Source organism: Strix aluco, chromosome 1 (genome assembly GCF_031877795.1).
Source record: "Strix aluco isolate bStrAlu1 chromosome 1, bStrAlu1.hap1, whole genome shotgun sequence".
Classification (NCBI taxonomy): domain Eukaryota; kingdom Metazoa; phylum Chordata; class Aves; order Strigiformes; family Strigidae; genus Strix; species Strix aluco.
The window spans coordinates 132,170,429-132,187,514 of record NC_133931.1 but is presented as its reverse complement, the minus strand read 5'-3'; the positions used below and the strand labels follow the sequence as shown (position 1 = coordinate 132,187,514).

Below are 17,086 nucleotides of genomic sequence, written 5' to 3'. Positions count from 1 at the left end.
TCCTCCTAAGTCCACAGAATATCAGCAAACCAGGCTTTTTGTTCGTATGTTTTGGATGAAAGACTGGGTTTAGGAACCAACTTAAAACATAAGAAATTAAATTCTTACTCCCTTCAGGAGTGTTCACTGCCTACAGAAGTATTCACACTAACGGTCCTACTGAGATTTGTTAAAGACATTTAGTGCTGGCATTCTAGAGTATTTTATGCCTAAGTTTAAAAAAGCTTCAGAACCTCCCATCTGAGTAATAAAACAAACCGCAGAACAGCTAGGTGTTGTAGTTTGGGGTTTTTTTTTTGGACTGCCACTATTCCTAGACAAACAAAACCTCTAGATAAGTATCTACTTAAGTGCTGACCTATAATTCTGCAACTATATCCATCTAGCAAGACAGTGATATGCTCCACTGACAAGGTTGATGGCAATTCTTTTGCCCAGTAAAAGTTAGTTAAAATGAAATTACAGTCCATTTTGCTGCAGTTTGCTAAATTAACTTCTGTCTGAGCAAAAAATAATAATAAATAGAAATAAAGGATTCAAGCAAAGTTGTTGGTTCTTGTTTATATTTAACACATTAATTTAATTTGAATTTATATGAATGAAGTTTAAATAGTCACTGACAGCATTTCAGGAAAAAGGAATTAAGTTAATTTGAATGCAGAATCAGGACCAACAATTGTGGAACATAAGTAATGTTTGGGTGCAGAAGTCTCTGCCTGCTACAGAATTTGAAAGTCTAAACGGTCTCCAGACTTTTTTGGGATGACGATGTGTCTCCTTTGACCCTTCCACAATGCAAGTGCTGGAGTGATTTGATGTAGCCGTCAAAACCAGTGCAGATGAACAAGATCTAGTGGAAGGCAACCATTAAACATGACAACACAGAGTCACAGATGTGAAACCAGATTTGTGTTAATGGAGAACTATTACAAAAATTGTAATTAAGTTCTCCTCAGAAAGAGTTCCAGTAGTCTCTCATATTGTTAGGTTTTGATAATCTAGAGGCTTTTGTGACTTGAAAATGCTCAAGAAGTAACAGTTAAATATAGAAACACTGTAAGATTCCTGATAAGAACAAGTCAGTAAATCAGAGCAGCGGAAGCCGAATATTGATGATGACAGATTTACAAGGAGGAAAAAACAAATTTTCAGAAGAGGAAAAAGAAAAGGATCAGTTACAGCATGACAGCAATAAATTCTTTATCTTCTGCATGCTTGAGCCATCCAACAAGACTGTGAAAGAGCTTGATTAAAGCTGCAAATGTAGCCAGTTCACAGGTGAGTACACTTCAGATTAGTTTTTGAATAAGACTTTGAAAACCCTAAACTGCTTAATTTTCACCAAACTAAGCAAGAGTCAGAGTCCGAGACAGAACATACACATTCACCATATGACTAGAAATACACTGGTGCTTCTTGGCTTCTAATATAAAAAGACTTCAGGGGTAACACTAAAAGGAACAAACCTGAAAAAAAGAGTCCTCTAACAACTGCAGTAAGATTCTCTCTTCCCACAACTGTAATCATAAAGCTAGAAGACTCAAATTCAAGCTTTCTTGTTTTGTAAGGACATAACTTCTACCTGCTCACAATAGGAGAGGAAAACAAGAAACTACATTTTCAATGCTCTTGAATAAGAGTTCACACCTATGTAAATAAAACTTCAGCTACTTAGTCCAAATGACGAGACTAGGAATATGAACTCCTTCAGGAAAAGTAAGAATTCTGAACAAATTTTATCATGGCTTCTCTTTGGTCTAAGCATCTCAAAGAAATTTTTACATTTCAAAGATGGTAAGAATCACTTTATACAGAAGCATCACTTACCCACAATAACAAATCCATCTGCTTCTCTTTCTGGCACTGTAACCTTCTTTGAATCTTGACTTTTTCGGAAGAAACTGAACATAGCCTCTTTTGTTTTTTCTTCTAAGTTGTTCTCTAAAATGAAGACAAAACATGTTAAATAAATAAAAGGTAACAGAATTTACCATAAGAAGTTCACACCATGCCAAAGGCCGCATACATGATATTACAGTTTAATCTTTATTACCTGATTTGAAATATCAGGCATTTGTATGTCGGACAGATTACCTTGTTGATGTAGCAACTGACTTCAACAGGCAAAAAGAGAGTGAAGTATAAAAGACTTTTCTATAAAGTTATGAATGGAGTGGAACCATTAAAAAAAAAAAAACTTCAACCTTTCTAAAAGAAAATGAAAGAAGGAAACTCCCTTCAACATTTATCCTGCACATTTTCATATTTTTCTGCTACTTTGAATTGTTGTTACACAAACTTTCTCATCAGAGTTAGTGCTAAAGCATCTAAACTTCAAAGCCCAAAACATGATCCTATAGAAAATGCAGCTTTATAATGCAGGAATACTTGAATAAAGCAAATTGCACAAGAGATTTTTAGTCTTAAATGTCTGTGCAGCAATTAAAAAGACCAACCCACCCACTCCTACAATATTAGCATAGTATCTATTTTCATTTTTCCAGTCTGCAATCTTAGAGACAGCTTAACACTTGGGTGTATTTGATTAACAGTTACCACTGATTCCCTTAAAAGAAACTGCAACAAAATCATATGTTGCAAATTTTTCATAACAATGATTCATTAAAAGAATCTTCCAAAGCAGGTAAGAGTTCACAACAGCTCAAACAAAACAAGGAAACCCGTGGGATAAAAACATTTAACTGCAAAAGATTATGCTCAGTATCTTTTCTCTCTCAAGATTGGAAGATTACATAGAGGCAATTCTGAATAGCTTTAAAAGGACAAATTCATATTAAAAACCCCATGAGCATCAGCCAAAAGTTGGTCCAGCTTTTACAAAATTAAGTCCTATACAAACACAGATACATCCTGAAACATTTTTCTAAGCAAACCTTTTTCTAAGGAAATTCTCTAATTGTTGTAAACTTTTAAGATGTAGACTCAAGGAAGTTTCTCTTCTTCCAAGAGAAGTTATAAGAAAAGCTTTGTAAGGAAGCATCACTCTTTCGAAGAACAACCAACAGAACTATGCAAAGCATGTATTCACAGGTTCAGCTTACTGAGAGGACTACCAACGTACCACCACCTGCCTTCTATTTTCTGCCTAACTGGCACCACTGAATGCAGCAACTGAGAGTCTCCCCAGACTCCTTCCAGAACAGCAGCTCTGCCCATAGCGCTGGGACAACGAGAAGAAGAAAGAGGCACTGCAGAAGCCCTTGAAGGTGTGCTCACCTCCAGCCCTCAAGGGCTGAACTCGGACCACTGGACAACAACCAACCTATGGAGCAGCCTGGCATCTGGCTGAAACACACTGTGTGCCAAACAGGAAGGTTTAAAGAAAGGTATTAAAAAAGAAAGATCTTCTCTGCTAAGATACCAATATAAAATTGGGAAAAGTGGAACACTGTAATTTCAAGTTTGAAGTAGAGTTTGAGGAACAGAATCCTGATTTACTTTGTGGACACCTGCATTTAAAGGAGAAGGGACTGACAAACCAATAGCAACATCTAGTATACACCCCCAGTAGAACAAAGGAGTCCAGTCTCAAGAAAGAGGTGTACAGTGTCAAGTTTCAATAACATTATTTCACACTAAGTTTAAAGAAAAGAATCTTTAGAAGGTGGGAAAGAGAGAATAGTGCTACCATGTAGTGTTTGGATTTTAAAAAAAATGAAAGAAAGATAAAAATCCTGGATTAATTATTTGCCGGAATTCCTCACTTCCCACCCAAATATTCATGGTACCATAAGCAAGACTTTTTTTGCCCTAGCCAGAGACCTGTAGCAATTAACTGCACAATCAGCACTGATTATTCACCAGATATAAACTGCCTCACACTCCGCTGTTAGAAGCAACAGCAAACACTTCCATACTCCAGATCACAGAAAGTCCTATATGAAGTGTAAGCACTGGCTTTCGGGAACAGTTTATAAATAGAACATGGCAAAAGCAGCAGCAATTCAAACTGTGGCCTGATACCTGAGACTTAAAGACTGAATACCCTGCAGGCTGGCCAGCTACTGCTTGCTTATGCTGACACAGTGCAATTTCCAGTGACCAAATAAACTACACTGATGTACACAAGAACAGAACAAACCATCCAATTCCAGGTATGCAGTAACTTTAAAAAATGTTACTTATCTGCATTTTATTCCTTTTTGCTTGTTTTTCTACCTTACCACGTGAAATACTGATATTTCCAGTTCCGTAGAGATTACGCAGTAGAAACTCCTAATTATCTCATTTATTCCTTACCTTCCCCCACACCCAGGCTCAACACATGGCGCCAGCAGCATATTCCTTTTTCAGCCCTCAGGGAGTAAGTCTTCTCCTGCTACCAATTAGGCTTGTCAGTCCCATAGCTCAAGTGGTAAAAACCTGTGCTGTAATGCTCAAGAGTCAGGTTTCTGCTCCAATGATGTATGAAGGAGAGGCAGTTGTGGAACAGTTTAAAATGCAATTTTACCTTCATCCTAAGTGTGCAACAACAAGAAGCAAAATCAACTTGATGTGCAAAATCTTACAGATAGGTTTGGTAAAGGCTCAGATTCCAGTCAACCCCTTCAGGTACCAGTCAGGCAGCTGCTCCAGCCACATTTTCTTGTCTTTGAGCTCTGCGTTATTGTACAGGTTTCAGCTCTATCACGTAGCGTTCCCCTTCCTTTCTCTCTTTCAGAAAGAAAAGCATCTTAATCGGTATGTATGTGGCACAAAAGAGTTGTATAGGAAACCATGCATTTGTCATCTTTTAAATCCTGCATATTTAACATACCTAAACTTCACTCCTTAAAGGACAACAGACATTTCAGTTCAGAGTAAATTAACAGTAAGTACAATCTGATCTAGTCAAATTAATGTTACAAGTGCTTTCACATACTAGATTTTTTCGTTTCATTGACAGAAGGCAGCCTGAGTATCCCAATTGTTTCTAAAACCCACAAAATTCATCTTATCAACATACATAAGGGTTGATTTCTACTTTGTAGTTTTCAGTTTCTAAAGTAGCTTTAACTTAATTCCACTGCCAGCAGTATTTCTCAAACAGAAAACAAAACAAAAAAATCCCACACATTCTTTTGCTTGAAGCAGAACAACAAAGCTAACAAAAGTACCCCCTAAGCTCAGTCCTCAACTTCTTACGCTGTTAGAATCACTGGTCCAACAGTAAGAAAATAGCATAGGTTGTATCTTGTGATTGTGAATGTTGGGGAGGTGGTAAGGAACCTACATATTAAAAAGACCAATGTGCTTAGTGAGGCAGTTTCCTTCTTTGAGTGTTCACCACTTAGAAACAAAACTTGTGCTTGTAGACCTCAGGTCTGTGTAACTGATGGGGAGGAAGGAGCTCGCCAACTACTACTTACAGGATTTCAGTACCGTTGCTGAACACAGTATTAAGTTTAAACTAAATAACAAAGAACAACTAACAATACAGAAGGGGGGCACAGAAACAAAAAGTAGAACTGTATACAGCATGGCATAGGTAAAGGAGAAGCTGTAGACAGGCAATGCTGGGACATTCGTGATACTTGCTTTCTTAAGAATTTTATCAACTGTGGTACTTCAAAAGTAGACATAAATCTCTCCAACAACGGGAAATGCAACCACTAAATTTCTTGAATTACATGTTAAAAACAGAACAAAGCCCCTGTCCAACAAAGAAACACAGAGTTGAATGGAAACACTCGTGCGCTTGAAGATAAGAACACAGTTTAAGCATTTGCAGAATCAGGCTGGAGTTTTACTACTTGTAGATAAGATGAGGTTTCAGTTAATGAAAGCTGAGAACAACCAGTTTCCACACAAGTTTCATTTCAGAGTAAGAATTAAATTTGAAGTTTGTGGACCTGGATGCATGGTCACACAGACTAGAGAAAAAAGCACTTCGTTGTGTGGGTTTTTTTAAAAGCTGTCAGCACAAAATCACAGAAAATACACCCACCATTCAGAGATAGTACCACGTTTCTGCCGTAATTTCTCCTATATAGCACAGCACTTTTCCTTTCCAGATGGGATTAATTTTATTTCTATAGGAGACCTGAAATTGAATTCACTGCCTAAAGATAAAAATCTCCCTTGGTAGGAATATGCAATTCCCTTCTCCTCATGTTTCCCCCTCACCAAAAAGTGAACACAATTTTTTCTTTCTCCAATCTCAATCGCTGATAGTTAAGAATAATGCTTTTGGCACTGCTTCAGCCATTAGCAAGTAATAAACTGTGAACTATAGCAATTCTGTGAGGATGCAAAAAATATTTTGTCTTTCTGTAAGGCTCCTAGAACATTCATGGTATTGGACAAAGATGAGTTACAGAGCTGCACAAAGAGGTTAATGTATACCTCCTGCATTTTGTCAGTCTCCTTTGACAATAAGTATGGGTGACCTTTGAGCCAAACCAATACTTTAAATCCAGTAAAATTTTTCTATACAGTGAAGATCCTGGCATATTTAGCATTACTTTTCAGCTTTTTCCTGCATGTTCACAAGTGACAGGAGGAGAAAGGTAATTCAATATTAAAAACACCAAAGACGCAGACTAAGATAAAGAGAGGATGCTCAGGAATACAGCAAAACAGAACTGCAGTGGCACTACCGGTAATTACATAAATGATGAAATAAGGTCAGAACAAGATACAAAACCGACCTTAAAGAAAAAAGCAGAATAATTAATTTCACATCTAGCAGTTTAACCTATATAATCTATGGAAGGAAAAAACAGAGCATCAGAGGAATTCTTTCTTCCATATTAGCATCTGCTGTGATTCACCAATAAAGTAGCAATCAGAAAAAGAGAAAGATGTTTACAGCCCTGTACAGCCCTGCTTATGACATGAAAACAACCAATTTAAGAGTCAGGAACATACATGTTGAAAAGACTTTTGTGTGACACCAAAACAACAGTTTAAAAGCTTTTGGCCTAGTGTAAGTTACTATGTGAAGAACGAAAAAAAAACATAAGGAAAAACAACATAACATTTCTTTTATCTGGCATTAACATTAGTCATATTCCCTTAGTTTATGCTTCTTGAAAACAGAAGTGTCACGAGAAACACAAATACAAAAAAGGCATATACATGTAACAAAACACTATCAAAGACTTTTTTACTTACATAAAATGTGAATATTTATTTTTAAAGTTTTCATAAAGTTTAAGGGAAGCAGATGTACCAAGAACTATGCAACCCAAATCACCATAGTATAAAAAACACTCAAAGATGCTGAATCATAAAAAATCCACCACAATCAAGTAGGACAATAAAAGCATAGATGACAAAGGCAAAGCCAGGAGTGAAATAACAGTACTCAAACCAATGACAACATTTAAAACCCTGAAGAAGATAGAAAATGCTAAAATAGAAAGCTAGATGTTTATTAGAACCAATACTGAGTAGGCTGGAAGCTACTTCTTTCCCTGCAAACAGTTCTCTTGACTGCAGACCTTCAACAGCTGCTAAGCATGATACAAACACATATTTGTAAGCATGTCTACAGTTGTGTTTTTCTAACAGCTGACCCTTCAGATGTGGCAGACAAACAGCTCTAGAAGACCCACTTTGGAGCAGCCAGCACTGCACCTTGCTCCAACTGTTACATTATGAGATGTCTCCTTTAAAATCTCTGAAGATATATATACTAAAAAAATGAGAATATTCTCTTGCAAATAAACTACTGAAAAGGTGAATGGCATAGTGACACTGAGGAGATGACAACCAGCTACACACCAGCAAAAATAACCCCACAGCACTCCTCTCCCCAGCAACATGCTGGTTTTGCACAGCTTCTGGCAGCAGCTTCCTTGACAAGCTGGCTCAGCTTGCTGAGCCATCACAACACTAACCCAGCCAACTAACAAAAACCACTTTGTGCTGGTTAGCAAGCTGAACTAACCCACAGCTGGTTAGAAGAGACAGCCAGCATCTAGGCAATGTTGGGATTGCCCTTTTAAGCTGGAGCAGTTAGATTTTCTCAAGTTTTTCCTGAAAAACTGGTCCTGGAAACAGAAATCACAGAACCACAGGATGGTTGAGGTTGGAAGGGATCTCCGGAGGTCATCTTGTCCAACCCCCTGCTTAAGCAGGGCCACCTAGAGCTGGCTGCCCAGGACCATGTCCAGACAGCTTTTGAGTATCTCCAAGGATGGAGACTCCACAACCTCCCTGGCCAGCCTGTGCTAATGCTCAGTCACTCTCACAGCAAAAAAAAATGTTCCCTGATGTTCAGAGGGAACCTCCTGTGTTTCAGTTTGTGCCCACTGTCTCAGGTCCCGTCACTGGGCACCACTGAAAAGAGCCTGGCTTCATCCTCTTTGCGCCCTCCTTTCAGGTATTTATATGCGTTAATAAGATCCCCCGAGCCTTCTCTTCTCTAGGCTCAGCAGTTGCAGCTCTCTCAAGGCTTTCCTCATACGTAAAGTGGTTCAGGGCCTTAATCTTCATTGTGGCCCTTCACTGGACTCTCTCCAGTATGTCCACATCTCTTTTGTACCTAGAACTTGGACCCAGTACTCCAGGTGCGACCTCACCAGTGCTGAGTAGAGGGGAAGGATCACCTCCATCAACCTGCTGGCAACATAGGTCAAATGCAGCCCAGGATACCAGTAGCTGGCTTTGCCACAAGAGCAATGGGGAGAAACCTCTCCACGCAAGGGACAGTTGGGGAAAACACAAGGAAAAAGGCAAGACATGTGGTGAGAGTGCCACATTCAGAAGCTGGCTCTGTCTTAACATCCATCAGTTGCTCTAATTCTGGGGATCAAGCGTAAGCTATTTAATGGTCAAACAAAATGAAATGAAATTAATAGAACATAATAGTTCAGTTGGAAGGGACCTACAAGGATCATCTAGTCCAACTGTCTGACCACTTCAAGGCTGACCAAAAGTTAAAGCATATTGTGGGCATTGTCCAAATGCCTCTTATACACTGACAGGCTTGGTGCCTCGACCACCTCTCCAGGAAGCCTGTTCCAGTGTTTGACCACCCTCTCGGTAAAGAAATGCTTCCTAATGCCCACTCTAAACCTCCTCCTGCTGCAGCTTTGAACTGTTCCCAGGCATTCTGTCACTGGATATGAGGGAGAAGAGCTCAGCACCCTCCTCTCCGCTTCCCCTCCTCAGGAAGCTGTAGAGAGCAATGAGGTCGCCCCTCAGCTTCCTTTTCTCCAAACTAGACAAGCCCAAAGTTCTCAGCCACTCCTCACAGGACATGCCTTCCTGTCCTTTCACCAGCTTTGATACCCTCCTCTGGATGTAACTGCAGTGCACAGAACTGCACACAGTACAGCTGAGGATGCACCAAATCAAGGTGGGGAAGCACCAAGTCTGCATACAGCAGGATAATCACCAGTTTTGATCGACTGGTTACATACTGTATTTGATGCACCCCAGGATGCGGTTTGCCCTCCTGGCTGCCAGGACATGCTGCTCCCTTCCATTGAGCTTGCTGTCACCCAGCACCCCCAGGTCCCTTTCTGCAGGGCTGCTCTCCAGCCACTTTTCTCCCAATCTATACTTGTGTCTGTGGAAATGCGTTGGGTATCACAGCCATAACATGCAACGTTTAGAGTATCTACTACGGCCTGTAAAACACTGGGTTAACAGACCGGTGACAGGAATGCTTGGCTTGGGCAACGGTGACCTGAGGGGAGTCAGGATCTAAAGGAAGAGGCAAAACGGCCGTTAGGGAGGGAAAATATGGGGTGCTTTAAGGAAAAGGATTAAATGACAGGGAAGGGGCCGGTCGGGCAGGCCGGCAGGGGGCCGAGCCCCGGGGAAGCCGAGCCCCGGCTTCCCCGGGGCTCGGCCCCCCGCCGGCCTCCCCGCTGCGGCAGCAAGCGACAACCCACCCCACCGTCACCCACCGGCCCGGCCGCCCGTTGCCGCCGCCGCCGCCGCTCACCAACCTCCGCCTCCGCTTCCGGGTCGCGTCAGGAGAAGAGGAAGTCCCGCCCTCCCCGGGTTCCCCTGTTGCCAGGGGCAACGTCGCTCCACCCCTCGGCAAAGGGCGGGAAATCGCGCCGCGATGGCGGACGTCCATGAGGTGCCGCGGCCGCGCATCGCCACTGGCCACCTGGCGCAGCGTATCGGGCAGCCCGTCTGCTTCGTGGGCCGCGTCGAGAAGGTCCGTGAGCTGCTCGGCGGTCGGCTCCCGCCTCTTTGGGCCGCGCAGCGGGGACTCGGGGCGGGGGGGGAGGAGATGTGTAGCTGCCCTGTCGCCCTGGATAGGGCCTTGCCCTGGGCCGGGGCCCTGAGGGCGTGTCTGTCGCCTGACCCGGTGCACCTCGTTGCGGCCTGGCCTGAGGGAGGCGGGCGGCTCCGGACGGGCCCGGGGTAGGGCGGGAGGCGGCCGTAACGGTCGGATCTTTCGGAGAAAGACCCGCTGCGCGGATTTGGTTGAGGCGGCTCAGCCTGTGACGCTGGCAGCCGCCTTGGGAGCGCACGAGCCTGATGTCTTTTGTAGATTCATCCTACTGGGAAGCTTTTAGTGCTTTCGGATGGAGAAGGAAAACATGCGACTGTGGAGCTGAGCGAACCTGTAAGTTAAGGAATACTTTGGAAATACTTGATGTTGCCTCTTGTGGATACCGAAGGTTTTGTCCCTTCTGAAACCTGTGCATGCCTTGCATGTATAGAGTTTTTAGGCAGGAAAAAAAATAATCCCCGGTTTCTCCCTTTTCCACCTATGTTTCATTGCTTCTGCTTCTTACATTTTCCAGCTGACTTGCAGTCTTCATATTCATGAACTGCCTTGGTCTTCATCAATTTTCAGCTGGTGTTAAGAGAGAGAACTCATTCCTTAACAGCCTGTTTGGCTACTTTGTCTTTTCTGTTGTTTACAGTGTAATATAGTCCACTGCATGTATTAGCTCTATTTCCTTTCACTTTTTCCTCCCTTATTTATTGCCTTTATAAGCCTAACAGAATATTTTGTGAAGATAATCCAAAAAATCGAAGAATATGATATTCTCAAGAGTCTTTTGAGTTGACATTTCTCTATACTCTTAGAACACTTGTCGTAGCATTCCAGTAAACTTCATAGTTAGCTTGAAGCATTCTTTCTTAAAAAAAAAAATAGATCTAGTGATTACTGCAATGGTTATGAGATATGCTAATAACTACTGCACAGAAATGTTGCTTCCTTTTTTATTGCATATCACCAAGGGAATAATACCCTGGCATTCTCTTCTGTCTTTATGTATTTATTTTTTTTTCTTTAAGAAATGTTGTAATTAAAGGATTATTTTCATTGTGATGGTGAATGCTCTAGCTTAACTGAGCATATGTATAGTCTTTCCTCCATCTTTTTCTTGGAATGAGTTGTTAAACTGAGAAATCTGGCCATTTTCTTGTAAAATAATTGCACGTGATATTCTCTGACTTCACAGACAGGAGTCTCACCTTGTTGACTGAAAATACGGTTTGATCTTGCAGAGTTTTGTTTTATGAGCGTGAAGCTTGCTGACTTCATCTTCGAACTGCAAGAAAATGTCTCCTACAAGTTCTGCTTGTACCTTAACTCTTTCTTGAGCTCATGAAAAGGTTCCTGCCTTGGGTTGTCAAATCTTAAGATGTCAGCATCTGACCAACAATTCCACAACTTTCCATAATAGAGTAAATGGTTAAATTTCATAAATGCATAACTGCAATGTTGGTCACTTTGCAGTCTGTATTGATATGTAAGGGAGGAGAAACTGGTGTGTACAGGAAAAATGTGCCAGCTTCATCTCTGTGGTTTGCCTGATGTAAATGGACGAACTTCTAGATCTGCTAATCAAAATGCTTTTCTAACTTTTCCCCTGCTTTGTTTGCTTGTGTGTAGTTCTCTCAACAGAGAAATGCAAAATTATGTGGTGAGGAAATCTATTGCTGTGTTCCAGGAAACTTGCTAGAACGTTAAGAGTTAGATATTGGAAGAACATTATTGAAGTAGCACTGCACTCTTAAAATTAGTATCTTAAAAAAGAAAGAAAGCATGTTCAAGCTATATAATTTTTGGGGTAAGATAAAATTGTTTGCCTTTTTTTTCCTTTGTTCAACCAAAGGCTTGTTGTTGTTAGTGTCTTTGTATTCTGAACACATACAGACAGATTACCTAAGAAATAATTTCTGATTATACCTCCTGAATCTGGAATATTGGAACTGCTCTCTGGCACGCGTGATACCTCCTTAGCTCTTACAGAGTTCTATAATTTACTCAGGTTTGAATGCAGTGCATTAAAATCTGGATTCTTCTGCGCACTGTGTCCTAGATTAGTCTGTTCAGTGATTAAATGACACAGTTTTATATACTTATAAACTGGCATCTTCCCTCTGATGCTTCTTCAATTTTTTTTTTTTTTTTTTTGTGTCGGTAGTGAATTTTTTGTTACAAAACCTGTAAATCCAAGTGGCTCAGGTCTTTTGTGGGGTTTTTTTGAGGAGGCGGACAGGGGTGTTCAGTAGTACTGTATTGTTTGACATGGAACAGAATCTGTTGTCATGAACAAACACTCAGTTGTGCAGAGTTCCTAGCTTAAGTGCTGTGCAGTAGAGACGGCAGCTAATTTAGTGATACTAACTTTGTATTTGGTATGCTTTGTAGCTAGATGAAGAGATCTCAGGAGTTCTTGAAGTAGTGGGAAGAGTAACAAATCAGGCAACCATCATGTGCATGTCATACGTCCAGTTCAGAGAAGATAAAAGTCCATTTGGTAAGTAAGAAATATACATTATGACAAATTCATTTTGTGTTCTGAACTCTTCAGTAACTAAGAACAGAGAGCCTGATTGGTAATCTTTTCTTAAGGACAAGGTCTTTCCTCAAGCTGCCAGACAGACATGGAGAGGAATGTAGAAAAGGAGAGTGTCATGGGAAAAATTCTGTACAAAATATACTGGTTTACTGTCAAACTGTAGGGACTGACTGGAAGTTGGAGCCAGTCTAGGTCATGGTCTGATGATTGTTCCACTCCTAGCCTCGTGGTTCTTGCCTTGCACTGGACCTATGTGATTGTGCAGCTAGTAGGCCTAAAATAACTGTCCAGATCGGAAGCAATGAGGGTGTGGCTGCCTTGGGAAAACTGAGGAGGATGAGGGGTACTTGGGAACACTCAGCTATACTGCTTTAAAATAAGTAGTGCTTTAATGCTGTCATTTGCTTGTGGGGAGTTTAGCTTCTGCGTCATAACCATTTTCTTTGCCCTGTTTCAGATCTGGAACTCTACAATGAAGCACTAAAAATTATTCATGAATTCCCTGAATACTTCCCATTCGGTACTGGGAGGAACAATTGATTTTTCTTAGCATATATTTAGACGTTCAGAGGGGACAACAGTATCGTAACTTTCTTGCCTTGACAGCATGATAGCAGTTTATTTCCAACAAATATACTGAAAAGACATTGTTATGTGTGCCATGTATTGCCAGTGAAGAATGTTTTCTTTGAAAATGTATTTATTCAGCGAGAAGGATAATGCTTCTGTGGATATCTCACTGTCTGTATATATTTAACCCTTTTGGATCCATAAGGAGTGTTCTCTTCCATGATTGGACTTGCTAGAAACTGAAGTTTTGTAGGAAACTTTGTTGTTGGTAGAGGTTCTAGGATACTTTACAGGAAACTTGTGTTGAAGACATCTGGTGGGGTTTTAATGTAAAGATTTTTTTTTAATTTGCTTTGATAAAAATTTATTGAACACAGGGACATATTTTGCATCTTGAAAACAGTCTCTTCTCCAATAAAAAAGATCTGACTACATTTAACTGTTCGCGTCAGTACTACATGTTAGAGTGCTGTTTTCAGTGATACATGGTGACCCCTATTTTATATATGTAAAATTTCACAGGTAATTTTAACAAAGTGGAGTACAAGGTACTTGCATTTTGCACTGATGTTAAACAGTTGGAAGATGTCTAGTTAGTCTTGGAGATTTCAAGCACAGTTGAGTTCCCATCACAACTTTTATTCTTGGCGGGAGTCTAAGCAGAAGTACCAGATTCAGCCAGCTTGTGATGATGACTTTAACCATGTAAACTTCCACACAGTTCCCAATTTTCTTACTATCCAGGCTACTTAGAGCACATAGCAGAATTCTTGCATCTCTTAAGTAACATAGTCCAAGTAAAATCTAACTTTGGAAATATTCTCTGAGAATTAATAAATAAGATACTTCAAAGTACTTTAAATAAACCTTAGTTGTGTTCATTAGCCTTTCACGCAAACAGCTTTCAGGTTTAATAGCTAGATTTAGTGCCTTACTAAGATTACTCGCTTTGTGCTTATTTATAGACATCTCCGTTTTCAGTCAAGGAATTAATGTTTTAAAAACTTCTTACTTACCAAAGTTACTACAAACTGGGTGGATGATCAAGTTAAGAGGTGATCTATGTTTTTTCCCCTCTCTACTTAGAAGATAGACAGTGACAAAGTTACTGTCACTGGGAAGGAGGAGGATTTCTGAAGTAGGAGTCAGCCTCATAGAGCAAAGTGTGGTCCATGTGGCATGATACCATGCTCTGTCCTGTAGTGCTATCACAGCTATATTTTAGTGCTCAGTAGAATGTCATTCTTAACAACTACATGCATATATTCCTAGCATTTAGAAGTCTTTCATACTATTCTATTTTAGAAAATTGATATTTTGAGCATGTATATATAGTCTGTAAAATGTTATGTACAGTTAGTTACCAAGACTATCCAAGCCTAGCAGAATAGCCTACCACCAGATGGCTATAGCACTTTATCCCCAGCCAGAGACCATCCCTGGATATGTGATCCTGTGTGTAATGTTTGAACACATCTGAGTGGTAAATGTTCCAGTTTCCCTTTGTCAGTCAGGACTCTTCTTGTTCAGGCAGTCCCACAGTGATGATGCGTGGCTGGGCAAGCAGTATACAAACAGAAGTTTCCACTATGTGGATTTCATTTATCTGCTTTTCTATAGACTATTAACATTGGTGAATAATGGCCTACCCTGGCTCTATGGCTGTACTAACAGGACAGCAACGCAAGGAACTGTAAAATATTCCGGATATTAACGTCATGGTCAGGTCACATATGCCCTTACCAGGATAGCAATGTGGGAACCAATACCTAAGGGAAAGGAATAACCAGGGGGCTGCTAACCCTGAGTTAGGGCTGCACTGACACAATGCAGGTGTGAGAAACTGCCAAGCCTTGGGGAGAAAAGAATGGGAAAGAGCAGCTCTGTGGGTCACTGACCAAGGGGGAGTCACCAGGGCAACGGTCATAAACACTGAAGGGGGATGGCACCAAAACCAGGGCCAGAAACAGAGGGGTGAATGGGAGCTGGTTGCTGCTTGGGGAAGATGTGAAAGTGGGAAAGGGTGGGAGCCTTGGAGCAGAAAGGAGAGTATGATGTGAATGATGTCATCGGGGCTGACTGGGAGAGGTTCCTGTCATTTGGAGCAGGACAGCAAGCCAACTGCTCCCACCACACTTGTGAGCAGCTTCTAGTACCTGGCCCTTTTTGACCCAGCCCTTTTTCCCCTGCCCTTACACAGGGAATGTTTGGAGCACCCTTCCTAACATCGGCATGGGGGACACGGTCACATTGCCTTCTCCTCCTGTAACATCTGTCACAGCTGGCAGGATCCTGATCTAAGCAAGCATAACTGAAAAAAAACAGATCTGGTATAGAAAGGGTGTCTGCCAGAGGCCCAGGGAAGCACAGATTGGGCAAGACAGCTGTTGGAAAGGTGGAGATGAGAACAAGCAGGTCCCAGACTGGGCTCCCTTGGCTGCAGTGGAGGTTAGGCTTTAGCAGAAGCTGGTTATTCAGCACTTCAAAAATTAGAGGCAGCTTAAGGCTGCCTGCCTTAGTGCAGGGTCTGCTAGGTGGGCCAGTCTTCATGAAATAGTTTTGAGTTAGAGAGCTATGTTTTGAGAAACAATTCTTAAACCAGCACTCTGCTTTAGCTGTCCAGCAGGCTAAACTGCAAATGAAAGTTATGAAACAGAGGTGAGGAAGAGTTTTATTTAGGGAACCTACACACAGGATGAGAGAATCTCTCCCTTTTTGGAGATACTCAAGAATCAGCTGCATCCCAACTGGCCCTTGTGTGGAGTCACAAGAGATTGCCACTGTAACAAGGGCCATGCTGCTCACTTTCTCCAGCCAAACCTCTCCTTGGCAAGCCTGGTGGACATGGAAATCATCGCGTGGTGGTTAAGAGTCACTCCTGCTCAAAGGCCTGGAGCAGTGGGGCAGAAGGACACCTGGGTAAGGAAGCTGGGAGTAGTGCCTGTTGTGGGCCAGCAAGCTACTGTGACTTCCCTCTGCTCTGACAGCCCAGAGAGGAAAGGGCTTTGCGTCCCAGTTGGTTAAGGTACAGAAACCAGTCTATGAGTCTGAAATGGAAGAACAGACTAAAATCTGACAAATTCTCTTGGGGAAATTCAGTTCTAGTAGGGATCATGAGGGAGGCCATCGGAATGCAGCTGTGCCCTGAGGTACTGTGCAGAAACCTAGGGCTGCTCAGGGAGAAGCCTCAGGGGGGTCACTGCAGGCTGGACTCTAGGCCGACCCTGGTCACCACCACCAGACCTGCTCTGCTGTCCTTGCTCCGGCACAGACACACACGCAACTTACGTTGTGCTCATGTGCAAGCAGCCTGTGTGTATGATGAGAAAGTGCTTGGGCTTAATCAGGGGAGGGAGGCAAGGCTGGAGCATATAATGAAATGGAAATAACAAAATGTCATCAGCATGAACCATTGGGTCAAAACATCTCAGCATGCAAGGCCACCTTCATCTAGTTAACTCTGCAGAGTTGAGCAGACATCAGAAAACAGTAAATGTAAAAGTAACTGTGGCTAATGTCTATAGCTATTCTTTTTGTTAGAAGATGACAAATCCCTCCCAAAATCACAGCTTTATCAATTTGAAAGTAAAACAAGGAAAAAATCTGATCATTAAAACACATACACCTCTTACTTTGTAAATTTTGCAAATACTGTAATTGCTGGCCTGAAAGCCTGATTACCAATTACAGCAGCCAAGACTGATAGTTACACTGTGCCAGAATATGCACACATTCATAATCCAAAACATTTCAAAGACATGTTGAGTATCAAAGTAAGCATC

At 41.5% G+C, this 17,086-nt stretch overlaps 2 protein-coding genes across 3 annotated transcripts in view; one reads left to right on the top strand and one right to left on the bottom strand.

The window, feature by feature from the left end:
• Nucleotides 1-9,934, bottom strand: part of UMAD1 (UBAP1-MVB12-associated (UMA) domain containing 1) — an 85,236-nt gene extending 75,302 nt beyond the window's left edge. Inside the window, exons 1-2 of one of the 2 annotated variants that reach the window (XM_074836418.1) lie at nucleotides 9,864-9,934; nucleotides 1,828-1,941 (exon numbers count right to left, since the gene is read on the bottom strand). In XM_074836418.1, the coding sequence (XP_074692519.1) occupies nucleotides 1,828-1,909 (82 nt within the window). In that variant the 5' untranslated portion in view covers nucleotides 1,910-1,941; nucleotides 9,864-9,934. The remainder of the gene's footprint in view (nucleotides 1-1,827; nucleotides 1,942-9,863) is intronic. The other variant, XM_074836425.1, reaches the window with a different exon arrangement.
• Nucleotides 9,935-9,989: 55 nt separating this feature from the next.
• RPA3 (replication protein A3) lies at nucleotides 9,990-13,738 on the top strand. The gene is made up of 4 exons (XM_074836371.1): nucleotides 9,990-10,123; nucleotides 10,463-10,537; nucleotides 12,584-12,692; nucleotides 13,192-13,738. Exons 1-4 carry the CDS (start codon nucleotides 10,025-10,027, stop codon nucleotides 13,272-13,274), a joined length of 366 nt encoding a protein of 121 aa, XP_074692472.1. The 5' UTR covers nucleotides 9,990-10,024; the 3' UTR covers nucleotides 13,275-13,738.
• Nucleotides 13,739-17,086: the final 3,348 nt, after the last annotated feature.

What these genes read in the sequence shown, in the direction of transcription:
- RPA3 (XM_074836371.1), top strand. Translation starts at nt 10,025, where the DNA reads ATGGCGGACGTCCATGAGGTGCCGCGGCCGCGCATCGCCACTGGCCAC. An exon ending in TCGTGGGCCGCGTCGAGAAG is followed by an intron (nt 10,124 to 10,462) that starts GTCCGTGAGCTG and finishes TGTCTTTTGTAG; the next exon opens with ATTCATCCTACTGGGAAGCT. An exon ending in AGAAGATAAAAGTCCATTTG is followed by an intron (nt 12,693 to 13,191) that starts GTAAGTAAGAAA and finishes GCCCTGTTTCAG; the next exon opens with ATCTGGAACTCTACAATGAA.